Raw genomic sequence first — 23062 nt, forward strand, 5'->3', positions numbered from 1 at the left:
TGGCTGTGTGGCGAGAACCCTTGGCAAAAGCTGTTACGCGGACTGCAGAGACCAAGAGAAAGGCGTTTCCTGAGTGCCTTCGTAGAAACGGCGGGAACATCCTTGTGTCTTCAGCGGTACACAGAAAGTATCCAAAATGCGGAGGGAAAATACTCCTTGCTGTGGAGGCAGTGTGCCATGCCTTTCTAAATCCCTTTTCTGTCTAAAGAGTGAGTACATTGCTTTTCTTCGCAGTGTTCCCCGTACCTTCTTTTTCGTCGCTCCTGCTTTGTTGGCCCCCTAATCACCACAGTTGGCCGTTGTGATTCTCACATCACTAGCCGAAAACAAATTTCCTCGTGGCTGCCGCCTATCTTTCTTGGTATCGCGCGCGACACTAGGGGGCAGATGGGGAGTTTGAGTCTGTAAAAACGCGACTGAGCCGAAGGGGGAGAAAGCGAACAAGAGAGACAGCGGACGATGCTCTGAACGGGAAAGTTGATGTGAATGCTATATATTTCATCTTTTGCTTCACTAACAATTTGATATTCAGGTAGTGCGATTTTCTTCCCTTCTTGTTTCCATCCTCAGGGGAACCTGTCTTTCCTCTTCCTCAAGACTTTTTCGTTTTTTGTCTGCTGTGCATTGAGAAACTCATGCATCGCCCCTTGGCTTGCCTCTCAAACGGAGAACTGAAACAGAAACCCGGTCTTTTTCTTATTCATGTGAAACACAGTGCCTCTCGCTGTCGCTGTTCCGCGCCGTTTCACGAGCCAGTTCTTCGTCTGGCTAAAAAAAGCTTTTAGTCTCTCCGGTTTCTGTTTTCGTTGTGTACCTCACGTGGTCCCACGTTTTCTGCCAGTTGAGTGCGTTTTTTCCTTTCGCCTTCTCATCGTCCGCCAGACCGCACCAGTGGGACGCCAGCAATCCTGTTCAGTTCCCTCTCCATTGGGTAGAATCGAAGTCGTTATACTTTGTCTTTCGGCTCCTCATTCACTACTTATTGTAGACTGAACGACCATCCCCGCTCCTTAGAAGCAAAGCGTTTTTTTTTGAATAGAAGGGCGGCGCCTGGCGCTCTTCTATTTCGGCTATTTATGAGTTTATTACGCGTCGGTCTTCTCGCTGTGTGTCTCAGTTCGGTTCTTTTGTGGCTCCGTCTCTCGTCTTTGGTCTCTGTTCCTGGATCTCTTTACAACGCTTTGATCACGAACTGCAAAGATAAACTCCAATCTGTCTTCTGCTTGGATTCGCCGTGTCGCCGATTTATCTGCCCGTTCTGCGTCCTGTTTCTTTTGGTGCTAGAAGCTGCCTGTCTCTCCCGTTTGTTCCCGAAGCTTCTCACGCACATTCCGTTCCTCCTTCAGTCGGTGTTCGATATGTCCTCTTCCTTCGCATGTGTCTCTTTGAGATTGTCAAGCCCTGAAATCAGTTCCGTCAAAGGCGTCCCGGACGCTTTCCGGAACGGCCGCCTGTCCATTTTGCTGGTGGCCGGAGAGTCGTCTCCGCCTTCCGCGTCTCGTCTTCGCTCAATGGGACCGAAGGTCCGTCTGTGATTCGGGGAGATTTGCCCTCCACCAAATTGGCTTCGGGCGCCGCGGGAGGACCCACGATGGCATCGCTGTCCTCGCCCACACCAATAGAGCGTGTGCTGCTGGCTTCGTCTTCTCCCTTCCCTCCCGTCCTTTCTCCTGAGACTCCGAACCAAGCGTGTTGCTCTCCTGCGTTCTCTGGTAGCCGTCAACCTGCGTCCGCTTCGCTGCCCTGTACTTCCCCTGAGACGAGTGTGGCGAGGTCTCCTCCAGCGCCCAACTCCACGCTGAGTGGCTCCCCGCTCTCCGGGACAAGTTCCTCGCACCTTCCGATTCTCGACGATGAAGCAGCGGGGGTCTTGGAGGCAACAGCGGCGTTCGTAGCTTCTCCGGATTCCGAGGACGCGGTCCGTAGCGAGTCCACATCTGCGTCTCAGTGGCTCCGTCAAGCGTCTGTAAAGCCGGTTTCGGCGAGCGCAGCCCGTCCCTTGGAGCAGATTACAGACAGTGTCTCGACGCGAGACTCGAGACCCGACGGTGGCAAAGGTATCGCGGGAATCGCCTCGCTTTCGGCAGACGACAACATGGAGGGTTCTGGTGCCAGCGAAACTTATCGCGACTGCGCGGTCACCGCGTGGAAGCGCGAGGCCGAGTGTGAGCCGGGCCCAGCTCAGACAGAACAACCAGCTGGGTACGCGTCGCGAGAGCGAGGAGAAACATGTTCTCTATCGGAAGAGTCCGCCACGCCCTCCGCTCCTTCGCCTCTACATTCTTCGTCGTCTCCCCAACACGGAAGTTCAAACGCATCTGAAATGTCTCCCCTAGAAGACATGCCGTCGCCTCCGGCGTCGGCGGGCGGTCTCGAGGTGCCCAGTGTCGCAGGGCTTGACGGAGTAGCTGGACCCCTGGAGCAGCAGCCAGCTGCAGGGAAGGTTCTGGGTTTTTCCGAGAGATCTATGAGCAATGCAGAGGAGATTGCACTCGGCGAAGCCTCTTCGAAAGCGGGGCGGTTACCGGGCTTGTCCTCTCCCTCCTCGTCTGCCCTAGGGTCGTTTGCGAGTTTGGTCAGAGTGTCGAGCTCGAGCAGCTCGAGTTTGGGACGCAGAGGAGATGAAGGCAGCCTGCTGCGACTCTTCCAATCCGAGTACTTTGACGCGTATTTTCACTTGTACTACTTGTTCCACAGGCAGGAGGCGGGTGTCCACGAATACTTGGTGAATTTGCTGTACGTGAAGCGAACGGACGAGGACATCATTTTCTACCTCCCGCAGCTGGTTCAGCTCTCCCTAGTTCGCTTCAAAACCTCGTCGCTCCACCGCTTCCTCCTCGACAAAGCAAGCAAAAGCATGCATCTCGCCCTCATGGCCTCGTGGCTCTACCAGTCGATGGTGGAAGATAAAGTAGCAGGTGATCCAGCGGAAGGGGGTGGGTGGAGAGACGGGGAGCGAGGGATCCATTGGAGACGTCAGCGTCTCGAGAGAAGATAAACACAGGATCTGGTGGCAACTTCGCGGGAGGAAGAGGCTACGAAACGGATGGAGCCTTATCCTGGCGCTCCATTCGGTGTTGCTTTCGTTTTCCTTGTGTCACGATTGGAGAACAGTTCCAGAAAAAGCCAGAGAACCAAAGAAAGACTTGACTTTTTCTGTCCCATGTCTGGCTGGTTTTCTAGGCTTGGAAGAACCCGCGCAGAAGATGACGCAGGAGGTCGAAATGGCAGTGGTGAATAGCAAGCCACTTGGCGCGGGCACGCATCAGAGTGGATGGAATCGAAGTGAAGAGACGGAAGAACAGGGACAATGCGGTCGAGAGGAGAGAGGACGCAACTCGGAAAATGCGTTCGCCATCGATCTCTTCAAAAGGCGTGAGTGAAAAAAGAGAAAGATGTCGGAAAGCACTTGAACGAAAGAAAAGGCAGAGAGACACGATGCACAGAACGGCTCCTCATATCGTTGCGTTTCCTGCGTATGACCGATGGCCGCTGCGTTTTACTTTATGGCCCTTGGCGTCTCGTTTTAGCACCTTGAGACGCTGTCTGTTTTTTCCTTCGTCGCGTTGCTCTGTTTTAGGTCTGTCTTCCCCCTCCTTTCTACCCCGTCCTTCCCTGTCAGAGTGCCGCTTCTTCTGAAGGATGTTTTTGACTTCTCTTTTCCGTTGGTTCCTCCTCTATCTTCTTCCCGGTCCCTGTGCGTGTTTCCCCGTCACGTTTTTCTGTGCGTCCTCTTCTTCGGCTTGTTCGGTCTAGTGTCGGAGCGAGAAGACGAATCAGAAATTTGACCTGTGCATCTTAGCTTAGAGATTCTTGTATTTCTAAGTTTAGACGCAACTTGCGAAAAGTAAAGCGAATGCCTTCAGGCACCAAGACACGGTGTGTCAGTTTAGACACGCAATGTTTTGCGTGGGACGTGCTCCGTTTGCCTCTCTCTCAGGACGCATCGTGCAATTGATCCGCCAGCATCAACAGGCGCTCCGCGAATCCCGAAGCGCCCAGCCTGCCTCTCGCGCCTCCGCGCCGTTGCCTCCCCAGTCGGTTCTCTCCGATGCGCTTGATAAAGCTCAGCGGGAGCCGACTGCCAGCTCAAGGAACGCATGCCATGGGTCCTGTGCCGTTGCGTCTCCCCAGTCTTCGTCCACGGCGAGTGATTCTATCGGAGACTCGAATCCCCGGGCCGAGCGGGAGCCCTTGCCTTCGGTCACAGATCAAGAGGCTGCGTCGTCTTTGTATCGCAATGCTTCGCGGTGGTCTGCAACTTCTTCTTCTTCTGTTCCTTCCGCCGCGGCAACCTCGACCGCATGTGCCAGTCGCGGGTCTCTCAGGCGCCCCACAGTGTCTGCGGGCGCTCTTGTGCCGCGCATTCCCCAAAACCTGCGCCATTTGACTGGCCCGACGACCGTGGCTGGGGCGAAGGTTAAACTGCCCTCGGTCTACGGGAAGCTCGGGAATCCGCTGTCGCTTTCCACGTTACAGCTGCTGCCCTTCTCGACTTCGGGTGCGCGCACGGTGAGAGAGGAGGCGCGAAGCGGGAAGAGGTGCGAAGACCCGACAGAAAAGTCTGGCGACGCACCGGGGAGAAGTCGAAGAGAGGCGCCGGCGGATGGGGAGGGGCAGCGCACGGGCCAAGGCGTTGCGCAGGCCGAAGGGCATGGAGATCGAGGCGAGAGAGGCGGGTCGGACTGGGCTAGCGACGGACGGGAAATGGAGGAAGAACTGCAGCAGTTCATCATGAAGCAGCGAAGATGTGACTATTTCAACACTTTGAACCACTTTATATCCCTTCTCATTGACGTGTCCAACGCCCTGGCTCTCGAGCCGGATCGGTCGCTGAGGTAAGTCGCATCGAATCCCGCCACCCGCTCTCTGTCCACCCTCTTGCTCTCCGTCTCTTGCTCTCCTCTCTCGGAAAGACTTTTTTCCTGGGCGCGTTTCCTTTTTACAACCTTTCTCCCACTCAGTTTGTCGTTTGGAGAGCTTGTCGTTTGACTGCGCTTTCATGTGTAGAGATCGTGGCGGAGGCATTCCCGGTCAGTCCTTCGTGACGAGGTACTTTTTCCTTTGCGTCTTCAGGCCGCCCCTGTTAAGTCTCTTCCTCGAGAGTTTGAACAGCTGGATTTTGTGTCGTCGTCTGTACGTGACGGCGATGGTCGGGACGTGGACCATGACCGGCGTGACCATTCCTTTCCATGAGGTCGGCTTCGATCCGAACGAGTCGGAGAGTGTCCTTCACCGGCGGCCTTCACCACCGCGGTCTCCACATCCGTCTTGCTTCACGCCTGCGGCCCCGGGTGGTTCTGTGGGGAGTTCGGTATCGCGGGGCAGCTCGCGGAAGAAGCCCTTCGGGGCTCGAGAAGAAGAGCGCGGCCCATCAGGAGTTGCTGTGGCAGGGGCCACCGGTACGACGCGAGACGACCAAATCCATTCGCTGCAGATTCTCCGTATCGACGTGAAGGAGTGCAGGGCGCTCAGTTCAAAGAAACGCGTGCCCTATTTGCTCGTCTTCGAAGTCGCCGATCTCGATGAGGTATGCTGGAGAGAGACAGAGAGTCGGCACTAGGGAACAAACGAAGAAGAGGCGTTGACGGACGTCGAGGAACACTTTGCTCGCGAGCCATCCGTGAGCGAGGCTGATGTCGGGTGTGTCTTTTCCACAGGACCTGACGCAGTTCGAAGACTGCCAATTCGGGGCGACTGCAGCGGCGGCGGACATGGTATCTCTCCGTGAAGACGGCAGTCCGGCCGAGGCCAAGACGGCTTCCCCGGGGTGTCATTCTGGCCACGCCTCCCCGCGGGCACAGTCACCCTTCAATCTTTCCCCTGTCTCTTCGTGCCAGTCACCTGGCGCCAGGGGGGGCAGAAGGGGAACAGAAGGGAGAGACGACAGCCGAAGACGTCAGCTCGCCAAACGAGGCGCGAGAGACCGCGAAGGCGAACGTGCAGGGACTGGAGGCGAACTCGCGGAAGACGGTGCTCCCGCGCTCGACTGGTCTTCTCTCTACGTGTATCAAGCGATAGTCGAGGAGCTCAAGGTAGAACAACTAGAAATCAAACTAGACAAACGGTCTGTTCAATGAGGAACAGGTGGATGTGTAGGCGAACAAGAGGGGGCACACTCGCGCTCGATTGAGGGTCCTCTCGACGTCAAGGGAGCGATACAAGGCACTAAAGAGCCATTTCGAAATGCCAAACGGGACGAGTGAATGGTCGCGTGGGTCGCGAAACCACCCTCTTTCAACGGAGGTGTTCTTGGATAAGGATCGATAGATGTATTTTTGTGTGAAAGTCGAGCGTAAGAGTTGTCTTCTGGAAGTGCGTTTAAGATGATCAGTTTCTCGCGTCTGTCATGTGCAAACAGCACCAGAAGTTGTACGAACCCGGTCCTTCCAGTGAAGACAGTGTGACGGTCATACGTCGAGCTCTGAGCCTTGTCCCTCCGGATCCTCCGTCGTCTGCCGACGCAAGTGAGCCCTCGAAAATGACGTGCAGATGAACATTTTGCGCGTTGTTGGAAAATGGAAACACAACGGGGAGCGAGGTCTACTGCATCCAGTGTGTCTAAAGCTGGAAGGTTTCAGAGGGAGAAGGAAGCAGAGTGAAAGCTGCGGGGTTCCAGTAGGGAACAGCAGAAACAGTCGAAGATAAAGAAGTGGATTTGTGGCGAGTGAAAACGGAGAGGAGCCGTTCTTTTGGATACCGCTTCTTCTCTCTTCTGACCTGTCTTGCCCCTTTGGCCTTCTTTTCCTGAAAAGGAGAATCCTTGTCACCGCACAAATTGGCGGGACGCTACATGTGAAAGTGGACGTCTACTATCTCTTGCGATACCTCTGTACATTCTCCGCGGAAACTGAGACTCTGTGTGAGTCGCAGGGTACTCTGTCTGCCCCTGCGTTCCTTTGTCTCTCTCTTTGTGTCGACCCTGTCTATACATTTATCCATCCATATGTAACTGGGCACGTGTATATTTCCGTGTGCACCCCTTTTTCTGTCTTTTCTTCTCCCCTGCATCGTCCCTTCTTCTGCAACCGTGTGCCTCGGTGTCGGGCTCCCCCACGCTCTCCACATAGACACGTAAACATGGGTTGTACAAGTGTATGCATGCGTATGTGTAAGGGGAGGTAGAATAGGTAAACCGTGTACATAGGTGCATCAAACAGGTTATTTATGCTCATGTGGTTGCTCTCGTTCAGCGCTGTCAAATTCAATGACTGTTTCCTCAGTCCCTGGCACCAAACCACCGTCGTCGTCAACTCAGCCGTCGAATGGATCTGCGGTCTCTGTTGGTTCTTCAGTCGGCAACAAGGTGTCGAGTTCTCAGTCTTCTCTCTCGTCTTCACTCTCCTCCTCTCTCTCTTCCACTCTGTCTGCTCTCTCATCGTCTGCCTCGTCTGTTCCTCAGACCGCCTCTTCGGCGGCACCGAGTGCCCCGTCAGAACCTTCTTCTTCGTCCCGTGGTTTCTTTGCTGGGTTGGAATCTTTTTCCTTTTCTTCTTCTTTCTCGTCATCTTCGCCCGTCGCCTCGTCGCTGGGTGCTTCCCTCGGACTCCTGCAGACGGGCGGCCTTGGCGCAGCCAGCACCCCAAGCCATCCCGCCGCGACCGCGGATCCAGGAGACCACCTGAGACACGACAGAGGCACGAAGAAAGGAGACGACGAAGAATACAGGGTGGAGTCCGAGCACGCCCAAGAAACTGCCGAAGGGACAACAGTGTGGCGAGCGAAGCAAAAGAAGCCATTATGGGTATGCGTAAAACTGTGCGCGCTGGCATGTACACGGCATGAGAACCTGAATCCGCCGTTCAGAGTTGGAAGAGATGCAACGCACAGACAAAAATAAAGCATGTAAACCCGTTCCGGTCTTTTGTCTGTCAACAGCTGCGTGTGCGTAGATCTGTAAAACGTAGGTTGTGGTGTAGTGCGTGCCGATACATCTTTGTGTGCATGGGCGCGTGACACGGTTCCTGGGCTTATATGTGATCTGCCAGGGGGATGGTCAGTAGGTGTAAGGGCATGCTTAGTACAACGGGAGGCACTTTTTATCTGGACGGAGGTGAACGCAGATACGCATAAGATGAAATATCAGACGAGGGAGTGCAGCTGTTAGCACTTGTGTGAGGAGATGTGGAAATGCTCCATTTCCTATTCTCGATCGTGCGTGGGCCTGTAGGCGCTGTTCAGGACATGTCTGGAGCAAGGCATGCTGCGGTTTTCGTCGCGCATGTTCGTCTGGGAAACTTCGGTGCTTCAGCTCCGCGTTTGTAGATTCTCGTTGTCGTATCCTTTCTTGGTTGTCTTTCGTAGGGAGAACTGTGGGCCGACAAACGTGAGCGCCTCAGACGTCGGTCGCCGTATGGACACTTGCGGTCGTGGGACATCCGATGTAGGTGCAGAACACAGTCATTCTGGTCACCCGACCACACTGCCGTCCCGCCTGCTGTCTCTGTACGAGTCACTTGGATTGGACGCATGCAGCGTCATCTGCACTCGCTTCGTTCCGTCTCTATCCCAGTGTGCTTTCCCTGTTCATCTTTGAAGTCGCGGCGGAAGGTCGTGTCGTCTGCAGGCGCTACCTAGGACTAGGTGTATCAATCTCGCTGCCCTTCTTTCAACCTGTTGAAGTGAATGTGTGTACGTGGACACAAGAAGCGTAGTGCCCGGATAGCTGCGCTTGCGGGTGTTTCCTTCTCTCCATTTTCTCCCTCTCATGTTCAACTGGTTGTCTTTCAGGCGTCTTGGTGAAGGGCGGAGACGACTTGCGACAGGAGCTGCTGGCGTCTCAACTCGTACGACAGTTCAAGGCAATCTTCGACGAGGCGCGTCTTCCTCTGTGGCTCCGGCCCTACGAAATCCTCGTTACTGGGTCGAACTCAGGTATGCAAGTTGTCGGCATTCGCTGCATGTGCGAGGCAGGTGTTGGCACGTTGTCTCAGGCTCTCTTTAAGGTTAGACGCATGTTCTGGATAGGTCGCTGCGGGGTATGCCATACTCCGTATATACAGTTGAGTATATTTGCGCGTGCATGGATCGATTTCTCGTCACGCAGTTCAGTGTTGGTCGTTTTTAAGACTGCCGTTTGAAAAACGAATGAAAATCACGCCTTCCGGAAATGCTTACATTGGTATGGTTATGCATGTGTACACAGTCTCTAAACGGCTTGTGCTTGTAGGCTTGTGTGGACGTGTATTCATGTCTGCAGACATGTGTGTATATTTTGTATGTGTCTTGTGTTGATGGTGCTGGACATGCGATTGAGCGCAGGAGTGATGGAATTCGTCCCTGACACCTGCAGCGTGGATGTTCTGAAGAAGCGGCACAACACGGATTCGATTGCTCGGGTCTTCGATGCCCTCTTCGCGGACAATCCTTTTGAAGCAAAAAAGGTGGCCAGACAAGAAGTCGGGCAAAACTCTGTGAATCTAGTGATGGGCTGCATCTTTGTCCCAGATTCCTGTGCTTGGGTACATATGATGACTGTCGATCTAGAAGTTGAGACACGTCGCAGCCAGCGTACGGCGACACAGACAGGACATTAGAGGAGCGAGAAGAAACAGGGCAAACTGAGAAGAATGACCACTGTTGCTTCTGACGTCTTAAAGAGTCAGCAAGGCAAAAACCGTGATGATGACACCAAATCACGAATTGAGGGGACTGGTGCCTGCCCATGTTGTCTTTGCAGAATTTCATCGAGAGTCATGCGGCGTATTCCCTCGTCTCATATTTCCTTCAAGTCAAAGATCGACACAACGGCAATCTCCTCTTAGACGCGGAGGGCCATCTCATCCACATCGGTAGGAAGTTCCCTCCTCTCCCTACAGTCGCCTGTCTCTTCCTTGCTTCGGCGGCTCAGCATTTATATATATATATATATATATATATATATATATATATTCATGTGTAGCAATAGGTGTGGACTACAGACACAATATGCTTCTAGACTGAATGTCAGCTTATGGATTTGGATGTTGCCGCAACCGGAAGGGGACAATCTCGTATCCGTTGCTAGGCAGTTTTTCGTGTTTGCCTCGTGTTTATATATTATGTATTTTTGCCCTGAATCCATGTTATGCGCGAACGCAATTGCAGTTATTCATGTTTCATATACAGAGTTGAGCGTGACAGAAATGTCTGTGTGTCCTGTTATCATGTTCATTGTTGGTAGATTACGGGTATCTCCTCTCCAACTCGCCAGGGAATATCAACTTCGAGACATCACCTTTCAAACTCACACAGGCGAGTCAAAAAAAGAGAGCGGCCGAAAAAAGTATAACCGTAGGGTTTTCTACCTAAGTGTCGAATAAGAGACAGCAAGGAGTGCGCCCAGCAATAGTGTGCTGCGATGGACTTAGGAGTGATTCCTGTCTGCCTCTGCATTTCTGTGTGTATATGTGTGTAGGCGACATCTGCAGATTCTGCCTGGTGGTGTCTTTTTCGGATGTTTTCAATGCGTGTTGTGCGAGGGTGACAAGATAGCCGATGAGAGAGGAGTGGCGACGATAACCACCGTCACGTGTATGAGAGAATGTGGCCAGTCCCCACAGTCTGCGTTGTGCATTATCCTTTTGGGGGCTTTGTCGGTGCAGGAATTTTTGGACGTGATGGACGGAGAGACGAGTGACAACTACGAGTATTTCCGAACACTTATCATCCGCGGTTTTCTAGAAGCACGAAAGCATGCAGACCGAATTATTCTGCTCGTCGAAATGATGCTCTCTGGTAAACGCTAGCTGGAAAGTGGAACTGTCTCTCCTTTTGCTCCGCTCTTTCTCACCCGGGGTGAACGATAAAAAGAGGGAGTTTCCCTCCAGCAGCTAAAAACATGCAGACCAAGTGAATCTCGTCGCCGCAGTCATTTGTGGAGTGAAAAGGGTCGAACGAAGGAACGTTCTAGGAACGAAATTCCGCTGCGGTGTTCTTGCCGCGAACAAGCGACGCGACAGAGAACACCAGTCACTTGTTTTTCTCTAGTTTGGTTCGTACGCTGCAGTCGTGAGAGAGATCCGTTCTCATGCTCCATTATCTCTATCGTCTTTTTTCACACTACTCTTCCCTAGTTCGTTTTTTTTTGTCTCTTACCAGCGACGAAGATGCCTTGTTTCAGTGGTGGCCCGCAGTACACCCTAGACGCCCTTCGAGAGAGATTCATGATCGGACTTCCGGAGGACACGGTAGGTATTGTCACAAACGAATAAGAGGGCGTGCGTGAACCAAGTTTTCCGTGACTGCGCTGTCTTCGCTTTCTTGGAAGGCGGATGTACAGACACTCGCGTGTACTGGATCCGTGTAGGAAGAGAGAGACGTAGAGCGACGGATAGATACCGCTTCAGTGGAGACGCATTTGCTCAGAATCGCATCAGCTGTTTTGCCAGCGCATGTGTTGTACCTGTTCAGGTGGGTTTTTTAAAGCCTAGAATGTTTTTCATCTGTAATCTTTTTCGGTATGTTAATCGATTCGGTGTTTGTAAGCCTCACACATTCGACTTTGCGCTTCCCTGCTTTTATTGTCTGCCTCATTCAGTGCATCGAGCGCATCGTTGACCTCATCGAAACGTCAATCAACAACTTTCGAACTGTCCAGTACGACAATTTCCAGCGCATCACCAACGGTATTCTCTGAGAAGGTGCATGAGAAGCCGGAGCATGGTTTGCTTGGGATAAGGCAAAGACGTTCGCCGGATCACATGTGGAAGAAAATGTCTTTCAGGAGAAGATATTGGGATTCGGTGCTGGTGCATCCTTCACGGTCGAAGCACGCGTGCTTAGAAAGAGGAAAATCACTATCAGAGGAGAATATGCTGTCGGTGGAGGTTTGGTGGAAAGAACAAAAACGATCTGTCACTGGGGAAGGAATTACGTCAAGAGACGAGAGGGGGCCTCTGTTGGGGGGAAGCATGGCGCCGTTTCAACAAGATTCTCCCCATACATGTTAAATGAGACAGGTGTAGCAGAAAATCGCCCCCCTCGCTCGGGGAGTAAGGTGTACTTCCTTGAGGGAGGTCCTCTTGGACGTTCAAAGAAAGGAGTGTTCAATAATGAGTTTTCTCGTTACTTCATGTAGGTGTCAGCGGTGTGTCTGCAGCATGGTTCTGGGTGGTCACGCCCCTCCGTGGGCTCCCCTTCCTTTCTTCTTGCTGTCTCGCCTCTTGTTCGTTTCTGCATGTGTCGCCGTGTCTCGTTTTCCTACTCTTCCTCCGTTGCTCCCCGTTTTCGGTATTTTTTGTTGTTCCATACTTGCGGCATGAAGGCGAAGAACCTGGCAGCAATCTACGCAGGAGAGATGTAAGTTCTCTTCACTGAAGAGAAGTCAACCCTTCTGCAAATAAACGGGATGATATAGAAGCGAAATCAATAAAAGGGTCGTTCGGCTTCTTTTGTTTGGTTTCTTGGAGGAGTTATCAAGAACGTTTACTGTCGCACGCGCGTGAGTGCGTTGGGAATTCACGTGTACGCCTGTAGAGGGATACCGACACAACTGAAACACACAACCTTTGAAATAGTCAAGGAAACTAAAAGAAAACGTTTATTTGGAGGTACAATAGTGTGTCTTACGTAGCTTCGTTGTATTGAGGGTGGATAGTGATTTTCCCTTGTGCATGTGACGAAGTTACCGGCTCGGCAAAGGAGAAATGGTAGAAAACAAGTTTCTCTTTTGGGTTAATAACTGTCGAGTGTCAATTATCACCTCATACTATGAAGTCACACGCGGGTCATCTGTCTTCCTTCATTTCTGCAATGCTTGCTCCCTTCGGGTCCAGGTACGAGGCGGATAGAGAACGTTAGTTCATGGTTCATACATAGTTATTCTCTGCAGTGAAACCAGGATTGCAAAGAGTAGGCACCATTCTCGACTGAATCCCTTGTTGACCTTCAGACAAACGCATAGTCTTGCTTACACCCCTAGTCGTTTTTTGCTTTTCGTAGTCAGTGACCCACTAAGGCGTCAGTTGCGTGCAGAGAAGAGTGGCATTGACAGTGCGAACGATATCTTATCCTCCTGTACTAAATGTAGAGATTGGCCGGCTGCGTGTTCCCGTCCCTCACAGTTGGTCTTGGGTAGACGCACAAATGTCGGTGGATTTTGAACAGCGCTGGTATTCTCCCCAACGCTTTTTGACAGGAGGCAACACGTTTTATCGTACGCGCAAGACAAGCAGTCAGATTCTTGTGTATAACCTACGGATATTATCGCTCTGCTGAACAGACTGTTTCACGGGCCAGTGATGTCCACATACATGCACTCAGTATGGGCGGCACAGTTCGCTGAGCACGAAGATTTTGGTCCCCGATAATCGCAACGGATTTTTCCCCACCATTCTCCACATACCAGTAAACGCCACAGCCCACTGTCCCTCCCGTCTTGGCACCCCTGAAGACATCTTTTTCGCAAACAACAGTCTGATCTCAAGTCGGGGATCCTCACCATCGATACAACTTGACTGCTCAATGTATGTCGTCGCTGCCCCCCCTACACGCCAGTCCATGCGTCGACTTCTATAAAGATGACTGATGCACGGCATATACGAATATACCACTGATCTGGTCCAGCCAAGAGGAACGGCTACGGCTCACTAAACGGGTAACAATCGCAAGATCTCCAATGATATGTACGGCGACATCAAGACGACCGCGAGTCTTTCATTGGAGGCGCAGCTTTCTTCAGGGAAGCGCAACATGGATTGCGTTTTGGCCGTAATGTAACTGTCACTGTTGCCCCCGACATTTGATGTGTTTCGTGTTTCCCGTCAGCGCGTAACAGGGGTAAGTCGGTGACAACGGAAGCATATCGACGTTTCATGCTTTCAACACATACTGTGCGTGAATGGTGCTCAAATTCGAGCCTACAGACATCCACGAATGGCGCTCAAATTCCAGACTTCGGACATCCAGGTGACAGAGCACCGAGGTGATACGTTGCGAGGTTGCGCCACGCAGACACTACGTTCTTCAACGCCACCACCACCCCGACCGCCGGCAACTGCAGAGCACCGCGAACAGCGTCCGCGTATACTAACTGCATCGCTACCGAGCATGCGCATCTCCTCTCAATTCATCTCCCAAGACGCGTTTGCTTCGGCATCGAAGACATCATAGAATTCAAGTGGCATGCCGGTGGCTCCTCTGGATACTAAACCGTCACACCCTTTGCCGCCTATGCCTTCGACACCTTGAGAAGTTCCCCGTGGTGGCAACACCGTCTCTTCTTGTTGACGTTCCACCATCACGGTAGAGCGGCAAAGCAGTGGACAGCTCTTCTGCCATCGCTTGTTACTAAGTAGTCCTAAGGCTTGCAGTGCGAGCGGGCGGTCCCTGGCGAAACGTTTAAGAAACTGGTGAACGAGGAACTGAACCGGTTGTGGCCCATCCTCGCTTGTTTTAAAAAGGGGAAGTATACTATGTCCGACAGTGTCGCCGGTCTCCGGCGCCTTGTTCCACCATGTCCAAAAAGCAGTCGCTCCCAGACCCCAAGCATCAGGTGCACACGTTAACATGACCTCTGAAAGGACTACAAAAACATCTGGTGGTGCAAATTCCTCGTGGGTAGCCAACACCCCCCTGAATCCGTCCTTCTTCACGGCCCCAAATGCACCCAAGGATACACTCCCGTCAGTCGACATAAAAAAGTTCATGAGCTAGATACTGCTGTGCGCAGCGCCTAGGTCTTTGAGCCTGGCCACCAGTCTTAATGCATAAATACTGAGTTGCAACCGAGCATGGTGGGCATGGTCGCTGAATTCCAACCGGTGACGAAAAACAACTGAGACGGATTTCCGGGCATTCACTGACGTTAGAGGAAGCAGCAGGAAGCGGTTCACTATCCAAGCGCTCTGGTATCCGAAATAGCTCTCCCGAGATGTCGGCCATCGAGGTGCCCTCACCAAATCGGTAGGGACAGCAAACATTCAATACCGTTTAGTTAGTTTGGAGCTCCTCTCTTTTGAAAACAACCGAACGCAGAACGCTTCGTCGCGTGTCGCATCCAGGTACTCTCTAGAGGGCTAGTCTATACTGTCGCTAACCCTCACACCAATCCTACCTTGCGTCGCTTGATTTTCTCATCGAAAAGCATTTATTCATCGACCCTGTAGACACGCCGCGCCCTCTTAAGCCGCCGGTCAGGTTGGCCTAGTTCCGAAACCACTGTCACAGCATCACCCTCAGCCTACAACGCATCCGATACCATGCCATCAGATAAACATCTGTTTGGAACTCCACCGGGTTCCCGATGTCCGGGCATTGCAAGTACTTGGTGGATAATGCCGTCTCCAGGATCTCTGTCACGATGAGAGAAGGGATTCGTCTCGAGGTCTACAGGATGTTCGTCTAAAAAATGTCTCCGCCAAAATATCCAGTACAATAAGACAGTGCCGCTGGAGAGTCGTGTCGGGCAAATCTTGCAGCTCGCCGCGAGTGCTGAAGCAGTCGGGTATGTGGAGCACCCTCCACAGACCATGAAAACTGTTCAGAGGTCACACGCATACTGAACAAGCCTCCTAAGGATAGGTAGACGGGGAACTGACATGGATATCATAAAACACTCTTGCGGTCTGCTGACCTGCATCTTGCGAGAACACCTGCTCACCCCCCTTCCCGAAAAAAGAACGACTGCCAACGCAGGGTTCGAAGACCCGTTTCACATAGACCGCCCGGTCACTTCAGGTGGTCCATTAAACATTGGCGCGACCTCAAAATAGGAATATTTCCCCAAAATGTATTTCCAGCTGAACAAAGTGCGTACAACAATTTCGGCGTTACCTAAAAACATGCTGCCACTATTCTCTTGGGAATAATAGGATGATGCATCCACGGAGACAAAACGGCACGTCTCGGGATGTAGACAAATAGTTCAACCCGGAACGAAGCCCTCGGAATCTACAGAGCATCTGTATACAATTGGCCTATTCCTTTTCTCCTGAAAGAAAGTTGAGCCTCGTTAGAGAAAAACAATTGGGAGAGGATTACCATTGCGGCGGGAAAAAAGCACCGTTTCCTGCCCACATTGGACTCGCCTGCACAGAAGACGGAGACACGCTGAACTTTGGCGGAAAGGATAAAAACACACCGAAGACTGTAGATTTCGCCGACTCCTTCTTCATGAAAACATTTGGTGACGTCTAGTTTTAATTTTTCAACCAGCTTCCTTCAAAGAGTCTGCCGTTGCCATGAGGCGTCTGACACTTATAGGGCGTTCTCGATGGATAGGGGTGAGGGGCGTTCCAGGACTGAATAATTAAACTTACTTGGCTGGCGCTCGGGGCGGCTCCGGTATCGCCCTGTCGTAGCTCGGAGCAGCACATTGCATTCCGTGGACTGTAATGGGCTAGGCCCGTCCCTAGTGGGTGGCTCCACAGCTCAATTTCTGATCAGCGGCTTGTGCTTGCGCGGCCGCTATCTTTCTATGACGCATTTTTACAAGGTTTCTTGTCAGGAGCTAGTTTGCCATTTTCTAGCCTGTAGATATTTCAGTATTGTGATATGTCATGGTTTTGTATTGTTTAAAACGGTGATCCGTCATTGTAGCATTCAGAGCTGTATGAATTCTTGTAGGAGGCGTGTCTTATGTCCACCAATAGATAGATCCAGTGCTGCCACTGCTACAGACGACTGGTGATCTTCCATAAGTATCTAAGTACTGCCTAGTAGCTTGCAGCATTCACGACAAGACAGACTCCAGTGTCGTTAGATGGCTGGTATGTTAAAAGCCAGTGATACATCAGAAATCGGTTATTGCGGAGGAGGAGCGCCACTGAATACGCATCGCTTTTTCAACGAACTAACAACAGGATTGATTAGTACCGTCGTTGCTTTTGATTTTTCTTGTTTCTAGCCTTCTAGGTGCTCATTCATAGATGTCATTCATACATTAGCAGCCCACCTGAACGTATGGAGAAAACGTTTCAGCAACCTCCAACAGGTAAAAGGGTTGTATTGCAGCATTTGACATCAAGACTATTTCACATTTGCTGTTATAGACATTATATATGTATTGCTCTAGTGTGTACCCAAAGCGAGAGAAATCTGAAAGCTATCGCATTCAAAAGTCTTCTGTCGGCTGTTGGCGTTATTAGTGAGCCGCTTCGGAGGAAGGAGCGGAGATTGACGGAAGGGAAAGGATAGGGCAATGAAATGTCCATCCCAGTTTGTCTCTGTTGACGTCTGTCGTCTCGCGACTGATTTGCAGTTTTCGGTCATTGACAGCATGAGAGAAAGAGAAGTACTTTCTCCTATGTAACTGGTGTCTTTTCAAGACGCAGTGTCTGAGTAGCATGATGGGCTAAACTGCTGGCGATCCCGGTTGGTGTTGCACCCGCCTGACCCAGCCAACTGTCCTGACCCGGTAGTGTCAACTCACATCCGAGAGCAGTTTTTAGTTCTGTCTTCGTCAGGTGAATGTTTTTGAAGACCGCTGCCTTACTGCTGGTATAAAACGCCTTAGTCAACCGCCTTCAACAAGCATGGATTTTCATGAGGATGCGCATCCCGGAATGACACGACATTTTGCAGCAACTGTTCACATGTGTTTCTCTGGCAAAGGTGCACGACAATCCTCCCCGAATTCTCGTTAGGCGGCATCAGAACTTCAAAATGGAAAGCTGTATCCGAGAGCGGAACGACTGTGTTCCTGCCGTGCGCGTCGGTGACAGTAGTGCCCTAAACGTAGGATGTGCAGTACCTGTAGATCGACTTGAAAAAAACATTTTTTAAGTGTGCACTCCGTTCCACATGATGGCGCTGATGCCGCTCTGTTGACCCGTGATCGAGATACAGCAGAAAAGGCACGTTCCTGCCCGTTACGAGAGGCACAGAGAAAGCCTACCCAGCGAAGAATTCTGCTTCATCTGTCATCGAGAGAATTGAATCATTTTTCAGAGAGTTCTTTTGTCCATGGCGACACTGAATTGGTTCTTCACATGCGGAAACAGAGAATGACTGGAGAAAAGAGGGAGGCTGGATGAATCTATTTCTGCTCCCTCTACATTTCTTGGCAGGATTTGGCTACCCTTTCCCTATATTTTTGTTTACTTTCCATCTTTTGTTGTGCCCCTTCAATGAACTAACGAAAGAACAACGAAGAAGGGGCGCCTTCCACTCCTCCCTCCCTTCCCCCTCCACTCGGAGTTCGCTTTTTCCCTCGCAATTTCGTGATTCCTTCCTTTATTCTTTTCACAACCTTTGGAAGGAAAAACCCCTTTGTGATTTCACAGGGAACCTGCTAGCAACGCATGTGATTTAAAATTGGGAATTTGTTTGCTTTCGCATGCATATATATATATATACACAAATATGTGTACATCAAGCATATTTATACGTCCACATATTTATACACCAGCGGACAAATACGATTTTTGCTTTGATATGTGTTATATATATATATATATATCCCCTCCATGTAAAGGACTAGCAGGTTATACGTTGTCCCTGTTCATACGTAACCAAACAAAAAGTCAAAATAGCTTTAATAATAAATTCTTCCGTTCAGGAAAAAATTTCTGAGCGTGATGGGCACGCGATGTTTTCGCAGTATAAGAATTCGACTGATCATGAGAACGCATACAACAACCGTGGGACAAACTACAGCAATAATGAGTTCCACCGGATCTTTCGGAAATACTAGCATAAACCTGTCTCTTAAACTGTTGGTTAATCCAGAGAGAGCAGAGACGCCGAATGGGATGAGGAAGAAACGGACGATCATGCTGCATGCAGAAACAGTACAGACACAGGACACCAATAAGTGGAAGAAGCCAACATGGTAACTTGTGTCTACCTACTACTATTTTGTAAGTGAGTGATTCGTGTTCACATCGATAATATGTCCATGACACAGTGGGTGACTGACTCTACACAGGGAGACTCAGTGATGGCCAACCAGAATTCTGTGCCGGTTACAGACACATATGATCTGCTCCTGTTGCTAGGTGAAGAAAACGAGCTTCCTGAAGAAACGATGGCCCGTGTTTTTGAAAATATACTTGGTTTCTGTCGCTTTGGCTTTCGGATAACATTTCCCCCTATCGCCCAAGTGGCGTTGGAACCCGTTCCGTTGTTTGGAGACATGTATACTAAAATCCTTTCCTCTTCAGAAATATCCAATATTAACTAGTTTTTCCATTGTGAGATGATTCATTTTCATTCAGAAACAACTCAATAGCGTTTGAACGTGGTTGCTCTACGCGTGCTAATATTACAGTCCGTTTTTTGTGCTGCTACATCCCAGTGGCTCGTATCCATTTAGGACAAAGTGATACCAAACATATTCTTTTTCTTTTTTCTCCCAGTTCCTTTCCTTCTCATCCTTACCCTACGTCGGGATATCCTCTGTACATGATTGCTCGGTACGCGTTTGCGTTCAGTCCCACCCCGACCAGGGCCCCAGCCACCACCGCGCTGACCCACACGAGCTTTCTGACCTTGGGTGCCGTTAAAGCAACAATGACGACGAAGTAGGTTAGGTACACCCACAAAATCATGAAGGGAAGTTCCGTAAACTCAAGGAGTTGCCTTGTTGTCAGGGAGAGGTTGAACGGATTATATGGCACATAGCCGGACTTCAGGCGCTTGGCTATGTGTGTCGGTAATTGCCCTGCCACGGACTTCACCGCAGTCGCTTGACATAGGTCCGTTGTGGACAAGTTTGATCCATTTGGAAGCGCTTGAGCTTCTACGTCGCCAGGATGATTCTCAAAAAGGTGTAGCTGGTTTTCTGTAGCTTCTGAATGAGATGAGGGATTGTTCACGCCCTTCTGTCCCAAACATGGTGTACACATAGCTTTGGAATGTGGCGAAGAGAAAGTAACGACGTCTGCAGACGACTCAACCTGCGGTGGGATCGTATCTGATGTGGCTTCCGTGTCACAGGAATAAACCTGGACTGTCTCATTTTCTCTTCCCTCTTCCATTCTTTTTTCTTTTCTACACGTCGTCACTTCCAGAAGAACAGGATGCACAGTGTGTCTCGGAGCACCTCGGAAAAGTGCAATTGCCAGATTTCCGTATTCACGCAGAAGCTAGACTAGCTCTTCACGCTTCACAAACGCCTCAATCATACCGGGTTGTGTCGTGTGCATAGTCAACTGCACGCATGAATGCTCGGACCTGTACAGGTGTGCCGATTTAATGTATTTACCAGTCAGCTTTTCTAGTTAAAGATCTCTATATACATCTATAGCCCTTGCATAGATGGCAGTGGGGGCCGCTAGTTGGTACTCTGTGAAAGTCGTAGAGTTTTTTAACTTCCCGCGACAAAACACTTTATCTGAGGCTTTATATTGGCAGCCCTCGGTCCTCTTTTTACCGCAACACCTGGCGCTTTGACCTTCTGTCTCCAGCGTCCTCAGAAGACAACGAGGTTGGAAGTAGAAAATTAGTCTAGTGTTTAGATTTGAAGATGAGGAGGATTGAAAGAGAGTTTTCTCGAAACAAAGATATCAACGAGTCTGCAGGCACACAAACGCACCAATCAACGGCGATCGCAGGTTGTCTGTTTGTGCGGATGTGTGCGTGTATTGTATATGAACAAACATGCGTATATACATATTTGTGCGGATATATATATATATATATATATATATATATTCGAAACGTACACATGCCTAACGGTGCTCGCCGAAATTGGTATATCCTGTCACCGGCTAGGTAGATCACTCAAACAAAGAAACAATTGTCTGTGAAGTGAAAGATGCACATTTCCACCAGTTCACGGCTCTGTATGCACCTATTCGCAAACAGTCATTTTCCATATACCATACAGATCTATCTATCCATCTATCTATCTGTCTCTATATGTCCATGCGTATCCACATATAGCAGCGTATTCATAAAGAATGGTGCACAAATCTGATACACCTGTCACACACACAAAGACAGCTACGACTAGCACGAATAGTTCGGTTCACGCCTTGCTGACAGACAAAAAACGTGATATCCATCCCCCATTGCGCCGCTATAAATAGGATCTCGGTACCTTTAGAAAAACGGAGAAGAAGCTTCAGAGAAGACCCTGAACAACGCTCCACTTTTCAAGACTCAGATGACTTCATCTACGAATCTCTTTCCGTACTTGCGACTGGTTGGGCGAAGAAGACAATGGTGCACTCAGCATCCGCGATGTTTGTCTACTTTTGTATGCGACAATTAACATCCTCCGACGATCCCAATCGTCAGCTCTCCAAAGCGTGAAGAGTACCGCCGATATCTTCGTTCACTTTACAGAGAAGGTGGCGACACACAAACAGGGAAGGGAGGGCCACCTCTTGGTCAAAACGTGCTTATTGGGTAGATAGTGCTCCGACTGTCGACTGGATTATGTCGAAGATGGAGTCTCACCCAGCACCTGTTGTCAGGGACATTTTACAAGGCAACCTGGCCACAGTTGCCGTGCTTTTTGCAGAGAAACATTTCATGGCGATACTTCTCTTTCTGTTCCAAATGAAGTGTACGGAATGCGTCCTTATCATCACCAACAAACACCACTCTGAAAGGACAAGCGAATTGTGCTACTGTGGACACATGCCTGGACAGTATGGGTTTTTAAGCGGAACGTGTGGGACTGGAAAGACAGAGGTGGAAGAAGCCTGTAAGCTAGTGATTCAAAAGGGAAGTTTAGGAAAACAACCGGATTGAATCACAGCCAAGACTGCCCTGTATGAACCTTTCTAATTACACTGAAGACAGGACTTAAGACTGTATCTCGCGGAGTCTACTACCTTTTCTTTAAACACAGGGGCCGAGATTTGCTGCCGTGTTTCTGCAGCGAGAACACGTGCGACAAACAGCCGAGCAGGTAAGCTACGAGAAGACGAAAATACTGAAAATCATTGCGGGATAAATTTAGGGTAAAAAATGTGCGACACAAGTATACGGTACAAACGGAAAAATATCCTCAGGTTTTCGAACGCAACACGGGAGGACCACCTAACTCTACCATAGCTTTTTGGGCTCCTCCAGTGTGGTTTTTGTTTCTGAACAAAGAGAAAAAAAAATCTATGACGCACGTGCATAGTATTGCTCGACACTGGTTGGAGTTTCGTCATGTGCAACAAGTAAGGACGTGTGTTTAAAGATATTGTTACGGTCTTAACAGTGAGAAGAGGGTGAGGAGAGGTTTTCCCAAGTTACCGGATGTTCCTTCCGGGAAACATGGCGGGACAGGCGAGTAAGACAAAAGGAACAGATTTCGAGCTGAACTCTTGAACAAACGGCACACAACACAGACATCGTGAAACAACTTTTGCGTTAGAATAGGGCTATTTGACGCTTCTCGCGATGGAACATTTTTGAGGACTGCAGTAACGAGCCACTCACCCACAATCCTCCTTTGTTCAGCAGACCGGCCCAAGGAAAGAGGAAATGGAATTCAACATCGCCATGATGTGAAAGGGAGAGTTCGAATGCTTTTCAGAATCTAACTTTTGTTGACTTATTTGATTCGAAAGCGCGGTGCCTCCACGTAATGCCCCGTAAGACGGACCCACGGTGCAAGTTGGAGAGAGAAGTTATTTGGGTGAACCGTCCGTCCCTTTGGCAAGGTTTTGACTATCGTACGCAGACTTCTGACTGGACTTCGTATGGTGCGTCTGGAATGTTGAACTCTTGGTGGTGCAGCAGCGAGGTCTTGTATTTGGCATGTGAAAGGGACATTTGAAAGACAGATTCGAGGAACCAAGACAAGCAAGTCGTCACGTTCTGCAGTGCCGGTAGCTCACGATAGTGAGGACAACGAGCGGGCCACAGTGTTATCCTAGAGTGACAGGAAGTCAGAGGAACAGATTGAAGAAAAAACGTCATCTTCCAAGGGTGTCTCTCTTGTGCGGTCGTGAGACCAAAATGGGAGGCAGCATCACAAAACTGCGCATGGTGCACAAATATCCTGTAGGTTGTTTGGGTAAGATGACCTATGCGAACTACACAGTCTCTCACCGAATACAGCATTGAGGGGGAATACGAGGCGGCGGCAGTCGTCTCTGTTACCTAACGGTGACACTTTCGTCAGTCCGGCATACGAAGTGAAACTCCCCAAGAAACTATCGAACACCTTGTAGATATCCAATATGTCGACCTGAGG

At 50.3% G+C, this 23062-nt stretch overlaps 3 protein-coding genes across 3 annotated transcripts; 1 reads left to right on the plus strand and 2 right to left on the minus strand.

The window, feature by feature from the left end:
- Positions 1 to 91: 91 nt before the first annotated feature.
- TGME49_296010 (phosphatidylinositol 3- and 4-kinase) lies at positions 92 to 17821 on the plus strand. The gene is made up of 15 exons (XM_018782294.1): positions 92 to 2918; positions 3184 to 3375; positions 3941 to 4838; positions 5077 to 5530; positions 5661 to 6035; positions 6362 to 6467; positions 7194 to 7744; positions 8305 to 8383; positions 8731 to 8874; positions 9262 to 9383; positions 9680 to 9791; positions 10163 to 10233; positions 10584 to 10716; positions 11080 to 11168; positions 11519 to 17821. The coding sequence occupies exons 1-15, from the start codon at positions 1592 to 1594 to the stop codon at positions 11615 to 11617; spliced, it is 4752 nt and encodes a 1583-aa protein (XP_018638547.1). The 5' UTR covers positions 92 to 1591; the 3' UTR covers positions 11618 to 17821.
- Positions 13015 to 17821, minus strand: TGME49_296000 (hypothetical protein). Its single transcript, XM_002371488.2, has one exon. The coding sequence runs from the start codon at positions 14625 to 14627 to the stop codon at positions 14043 to 14045; it is 585 nt and encodes a 194-aa protein (XP_002371529.1). The 5' UTR covers positions 14628 to 17821; the 3' UTR covers positions 13015 to 14042.
- Positions 17822 to 17843: 22 nt separating this feature from the next.
- TGME49_295995 (hypothetical protein) lies at positions 17844 to 21870 on the minus strand. Its single transcript, XM_018782293.1, has 3 exons — positions 21059 to 21870; positions 19300 to 20435; positions 17844 to 18695 (listed from the first exon to the last, which is right to left on the minus strand). Exons 2-3 carry the CDS (start codon positions 19896 to 19898, stop codon positions 18455 to 18457), a joined length of 840 nt encoding a protein of 279 aa, XP_018638546.1. The 5' UTR covers positions 19899 to 20435; positions 21059 to 21870; the 3' UTR covers positions 17844 to 18454.
- Positions 21871 to 23062: the final 1192 nt, after the last annotated feature.

The sequence above is a fragment of the Toxoplasma gondii genome, chromosome Ia (assembly GCF_000006565.2).
Source record: "Toxoplasma gondii ME49 chromosome Ia, whole genome shotgun sequence".
NCBI lineage: Eukaryota > Apicomplexa > Conoidasida > Eucoccidiorida > Sarcocystidae > Toxoplasma > Toxoplasma gondii.